General features: G+C 39.3%; 1 protein-coding gene across 1 annotated transcript; it reads right to left on the bottom strand.

Moving 5' to 3' along the window:
- Positions 1-988: 988 nt before the first annotated feature.
- capza1b (capping actin protein of muscle Z-line subunit alpha 1b) lies at positions 989-6,115 on the bottom strand. Its single transcript, XM_030055362.1, has 10 exons — positions 5,849-6,115; positions 4,395-4,458; positions 4,239-4,290; positions 3,906-3,969; positions 3,610-3,816; positions 3,447-3,526; positions 3,133-3,211; positions 2,894-2,965; positions 2,625-2,687; positions 989-2,495 (listed from the first exon to the last, which is right to left on the bottom strand). The coding sequence occupies exons 1-10, from the start codon at positions 5,885-5,887 to the stop codon at positions 2,355-2,357; spliced, it is 861 nt and encodes a 286-aa protein (XP_029911222.1). The 5' UTR covers positions 5,888-6,115; the 3' UTR covers positions 989-2,354.
- Positions 6,116-6,254: the final 139 nt, after the last annotated feature.

The following is a 6,254-nucleotide window of genomic DNA, read 5'->3' as shown; positions in this document are numbered from 1 at the left end:
CAGCCAGTTCTCTCAGAAGCAATACAGAAACTTTCAGCCAGGAGCAAACTTGAGTTCTGTAAATAGAGGGAGAAAATAATATAAGTAGAGTACTGTATCGTAAATGTAGGTGTAGCTAACACGACTTCACTCTGAAATTGTAGTTTTTAACTGTCGGTGGTTTGCTCAGTGAATCCCTATGCAATTTCTGTGTAGATGGTTCATGAAAACAGCACATTGACCTGTATATTTTACTGCATATAGTTGAAATCAAACACTTTACAGATGAGTCTCATTTGAAGTATGTGACTGCACGAAATCCCATGCATGTGCTGTTTTTTTTTTTGTTTTTTTTTTTGCTGTTACATTTGTCATGAATACACTGAATCCTGTCTTGAGAAGAGAGGGTACCTTGCACTACATTACTGTAAGAGAATTTGTCTGCAATTTCATAATTTTTATTCAGGGAAGTTAAATTTCTGCTTCACCCAAACCAAAAAGGATCATGTCTTTTCTTTAAGTGATAATTTGGTTTGGGCCATCCATGTCAGTCTGTTAACAGTAAATTTTGTTTTACTGTTCAAACCGAATGGAACTAAGATTTTCATCTCACTACTGTCATTTTTGTTGCTATGGTCTCATGTTTTTCTGTGTCTTGCTTCATTGTCAGATTTGTCTTTCAGGCTTTACAGGTTTTGTATGTTTTGGACAACAGCTAGTAACCTGGCTTTGCAACCAGGTGGTAATTGAAATTTTAGCCAATCAAACTTTTTGGCTACACACAGTACAGCTTGTCCATGTAGGCAAATTCCTTCAGCTGCCCCCAGTAACTATGCATATCATTAATCTGCATTATATCTGGTGCTTTCTTAAATAAATGTCCCATGCCTTACGACTTACAGCGTGTCAGTGTTTTTATATCAGACTGTTTCAACTGGAAATCGTCTGAATCCTGATTGGTTGGTCTGCAAGTACAAGTGACAGTGTAAAAGCACAACTACAGCCTAGGCAAGATTATCAGTTCATTTATTCATACAACAGAATGGGGCAGTACAGTCTTTAAGTTTTTAACTGATCGGCACACAGTTGTAGTATAGTGTATGGGTTGAACACAGCACATATATAGCTAACATGTAACTGATCCAGAGTCAGCCTATTAAGCATTCATAAAACACAGATAACCTGGCTTCCACCTTACATGGCGAACCTGCTTCGTGTTCACTTGGCATCGACCAATACACAACAAACAGTTTGATACAGTTAAGAGTGTGATACCCTAAGACTCCAACAAAAACCGGAATATTAAAATAGAGATTTGCATACATGGGAGGGAGTATGGAGTTCTTTACCATAGGAAAGAGATTTTGGCAAATAAATCTTGGTAAATATGAGTATGTTTTCCTTTCACAAAGGAAAAGCTATACAGCAATTGAGGTGGTGTTGCCAAAGTAACAGAGAGGATTAAATCAGAAGCAGAGGAGCTTTATGGTATTTCAGTCATCGTAGCTTTCATGGGTGGGGACACATACATCAGAGGAGCACAACAGAAAATAAGTAAACATTCCTTCAGCCCTGACAGACACCAACAAACATATAGGTCTACAGTGCAGGAGCAAAGCTATGCTAAGGATCATGCTACAGCTAAAAGTGAAGAGCTAGAAATATTGTCAGTTTCATTTTCAAAGTATGAATGAGTTCCATCTCAATACTATAAGTTTAGGACCAATTAAAATGACTGCTGGAAATGTTCCTGTCAGAGTCCTGATTATGATGATGTATGTGGCTCCAAATTCCACTATACCTGTGCACTGAATTTGTCAGCAAAATTCAGATATGTCAAAAACATTCATATTCTTCTGTCTACAAACAAACCCTGATATGTGATGGTGTGCTTACAATTGCTGTTATCAGCTGCCCTGTAAGGTCCTGAATCTTGTCCCTGGCTTATGACATGTTAACTCCATCTTGACATGATCACAGATCTGCATGTTTGACTAAGAAAAAAAAAATACTTTGTCTCAAATGTAATTTTTTTTTTTACAGTCAAATCTGGACAGATCTGTGAGCCCTTAGATGGCCCAGAAACATTTATCTCTCTAATGTAGCAGTCCTAAGCAGAGCCCTGCACATTGACCTGGTACAACTTCTCTAGTAACACAGACCAAGAACCAACCACCCTTTTCAAACCACAATTGTCTCCAAAACCTGTGCCTAACAGTCTGCAAATCTTCAGCTTTGCTTATTTGTTTTGTTTTGTTTTTTTAATTCCTTGCCCCATACTGATATAGTTTTGCTTTGGTTAGTCCTTGCGCATGTATAGGTGGGTTGTTGGCCCAGTGGAGTGTGCATCTCTCTGGCCAGTCCCTGACCTTCCTCTAGGCATTCTGCATCTCCTTGCCAATCTTGTAGCTAAGGATCTTATTCCAATCGATCTTAGTGCGTGTGACAGGCAGCTGGCGACGCAGGGCCTTGAAGGTGGTATCAGACATAGTCTGGTAGTTCTCACTGATTGCAGTCTGAGGACAAAAGAGGAGGGCAACAAGTTGGACTTATAGTAAATGTATATAGACATGTTTAAATATTTTGAAATTTCTTTCTTCTTTATGTTGGAGTAAAACCAGTACCAATAAATAAAAGTATCTTACCTGGTAATCATTTTCAGCATTCTCAATGATGTCGACAAATTGCTTAGCTATCTGGCTTTCGTTCTGTTTCAAACACACACACAATAATCACATTATTTCTCATAGGCACTGAGGATTAATCTCAAATTTACATGACATGATCTGACAAAACCGGTCTAATACTATGTAAACAACAGGAAGTTTCAGCCATTGAGAAAGCATTTACTTTTCAAACTTGTCTGTATGAGCAAGTTTATACTTGTCAATTGTCAAAAATACTGCCTACTCACAGTCACTGGTATTGATTCTTCTATCTCCTTGTGGCTAACCAGCTGCACATTCCCATCTTCATAATAGTGCACCTTGAGACAAAGACAATCACTTCATTAGTGGATATTTCTGAAATAATCCATATTTCCCATTCAATTAACTTGGGTGCTGCACAAAAATTCTAGGTGCTGTGTCTAAATAAAATGGCAGGGAAAATATTGTTAGTATTTATATGTCAGATATTCTGAAGATTATTCACCTGGATTTTCAACACTCCCACCACTTGAGCCGTGGATTGACCGATGGTAAGCTTCCACTCTGACCTACAGCGACCATTCCTGTCATGGGGAAATTGTGAGAAAACCTATATTACAATCAGAAAACATAACATCAGCTGTGTTCATGAAACTGAGGACAATTATTTCATTTTTACTAAAATTAGAACATATAGAGGGTAGTAATTAAACCTTTGTAATAAAGCTATAATATACAATTCACAAAGTACATTCATATCAAGTCACTTATAGATTAAGGTGTGCTTAGTAACAGCAGTTTGCAGAGTGGTCATGGTACCAGAAGTTTTTGGGTTGAAACTGATGCCCCTCAATGCAGGCGATGATCGTTTGCTGGCCATCGACTGTTTTCCCATATACCTGCAACCGACAGAAAGGAATGGTCAAAATGCCATCTGCATTATAGAGATAACAGCACTGTCCTCGTTTTGTATGTGCTTTACCGTGCACACTCCACTAGGGTAGTGCTCTTTGACGTAGGCACTCAGGGCAGTATCGCAGGCATCTCTCCAGGCTCTCAGGGTGGTCTCACCTTCACATGGCTGCACGTCGCTCACCTCTTTCCTTAGGTGGTCGAAGCGGAAGGACACGCGGTTGCGAGGGTCAAGGAAACGTCCATGACCCAAGTCACCATGCTCTGTGATCAAAACCTGGGAAGCGAGAGGAAGAAATGTAACACTGGCTCTTCTGTGAGAAGTAAAAAAAAAAAAAAAAAAAAAAAAAAAAGGATGACACATACCGGCTCATCATAGCCATCTAGTTTGGCAGGGGTGAATTGATCCATGTTGTACTGGGCAAAGGAGCTAGGCAAAGGGAATGAGCACAAATGGGTATTCATAATATGGCAGAGGAGTTACTATTTTGAAAAGAATGTATTTTGAAAATATAAGTACACTATTATTATCTACTCAAACAGCAATAACCTTGTTTCAAATATATTAATTACTTTTCCATCAATAATATTACAGTTGTCTAACAGTAAACCAACTAATAGCAGTAACTATTCCTTTCCAATGCAAATCATCACAAGTACTTTAATCTAGGAGGTTAATGGAAAATAGGTGTCACTCACTGTGATGCTCCCTCCCTGAGGAGGTTGTCATTGTTGAGGAGGAGCCGCACATCTGGCAAGACAAAAGAAAACAATCCAGTGTTAAGCACTGCTCTGAAAGTACTGACAACACAAAAAACTAATTTTCATACAATGCCAGAAACAGCTGCTTCTTACCATTGAAGACTTCATTGAACTCTCCCGGGGGGGCATGAGTCACAAAGTTAGCCGCTATGCGGACCTGCATAAGCAAATAAAATGTGACTGATTAGATTATAATATGAGGGACACACACTATCAGCTGATGCTTCACCTTGCAATTATGTACAAGTTTTACTCTTCAATTAGCAATAAAAAAAAAAAAAAAAAATACACTCAAACAGTTTTTGGACATTTGGAAGGATAAAGAGTAAAGGAATAAACGTCTAAAAAAGAATACTATGAGTACCTGTAATCTTAGAAAGGTAAATAACTTTAAAAAAAAAAAAAAAAAAATTCTACTAAAAGTAGACTCCCATTCAAATGCTATGCCAACAAACAAGGTTTACTAACTTATGCAGTCAAGAGACTTTATGGGACATGGCTTAAGAGCCGTTTGTGAATCAGTGGGTCTACTCCTCATTTCAGCCAAGCAGTGCATATTCAATGCAATTTAATCTTTTTAAAACAGGAGATGCCAGTTTTTCTTTCATCTGCCAAAAGATACCATGCGAGATGGTGACAAGCAATGTGAGTCAGTGAGTCAGACAGTTGAAATTAAAAGAGCTGAAGAGAGCAACAGTATTCATTGTAGCTCAGCCTGAAGCTGCTCCATTCTAAGTAAATTGGAGAGCTACATTTCCCCCATTCACTATATAGATCTGGATTAGGATCTATTGATATCATCAAGAGAACATGTGCATTCTTTTCTCCAACTTTGAAAAAGAGTTTGTTCTTGCCCACAGGTTTAAACTGGACTGTCTAGTCAGGTAAGACTAACATCGACTAAGTTAGATTAATATTTGCCCTGCAAACAGACCGACTCACTCAACATCTCGTTAAAGGAAATATGTCTTTGATATTCAGTTCAGCTTTGGCCATGTCTTTCTGCTCCTGGTGCTGAGGGTGTCACTATCAGGCTTCATCAGATTCTGGGCACCCACACCCTGCCCTCAAGCCATGTGTGGCTAGCAGGTATTTGAGCTGAAACTGAATCTGTTTGACCCAGAAATCCAAAGCAATGTAACTTAGCTGCTAACGTTAGCTATAAGAGAAGAACCTATTGCTTCTATTGCAGTAATCGCTATTCAGGATTTAAAACCGGTACTAATGAGACAGTCTTACGTGAAAAGGCCTCCATGCATTTGCTTCCATTCAATTATGTACAAGTGGTAGAAAGTTTTCAGCACAAGCTTCCCCTTGTTTAACTATGGGCACTTTCTTCCGCTAGCTGACCAAAAGCGTTTAGCTACCATTAGCTATTGAGGTTAGCTAACGACAACTAAAAACAAGTTTAATATTTGGATTCGACACAGAAAGCTTGTATAATCCTTCAAAAAACCCGCCCATGCACTCTAGTTAAAATACAACGCTCATAAGACTATACAAAAACAGAGAAAGTGTGATCAGTTAGGAATAAAAGAGCTTTCTACCTTCTCTTCATCTGACAGCGGCTCCTCACAGTCAGCCATCTTGGCTCTTGGTGACCCCACCTACCCCAGCTGACTGACAGAAACAGAGCGGCGCTTGTCAATATGACACTGGAAACTGACTCAACACTGCGAGGCGACTTGGCTTTGAGTCTTGTCTAAGCAGACCTATATGTCATGTTCTGTCAGAGCGCAGCAGGCGGTACGGTGAAATCTCTATATTTATGCACACCTACAGTGGCAGAATGAACACAAATAAGCGTTCATTTGCAACGCTAGAGGGCGCCAAAGCCAGACGCCGAGTCAAGCCCACCAACGAGAGCAAGATTAACCGACTAATATGGGTTATTTGACTACAAAATAAAAGCAGCGGTTTTCCCCCGTTGGAATATTTTTTTAGCCAAGCACC

Source organism: Myripristis murdjan, chromosome 7 (genome assembly GCF_902150065.1).
Source record: "Myripristis murdjan chromosome 7, fMyrMur1.1, whole genome shotgun sequence".
In the NCBI taxonomy this organism is placed as follows: Eukaryota; Metazoa; Chordata; class Actinopteri; order Holocentriformes; family Holocentridae; genus Myripristis; species Myripristis murdjan.
The sequence above is the reverse complement of the archived record's forward strand: the minus strand, read 5'-3'. Positions and strand labels throughout refer to the sequence as shown.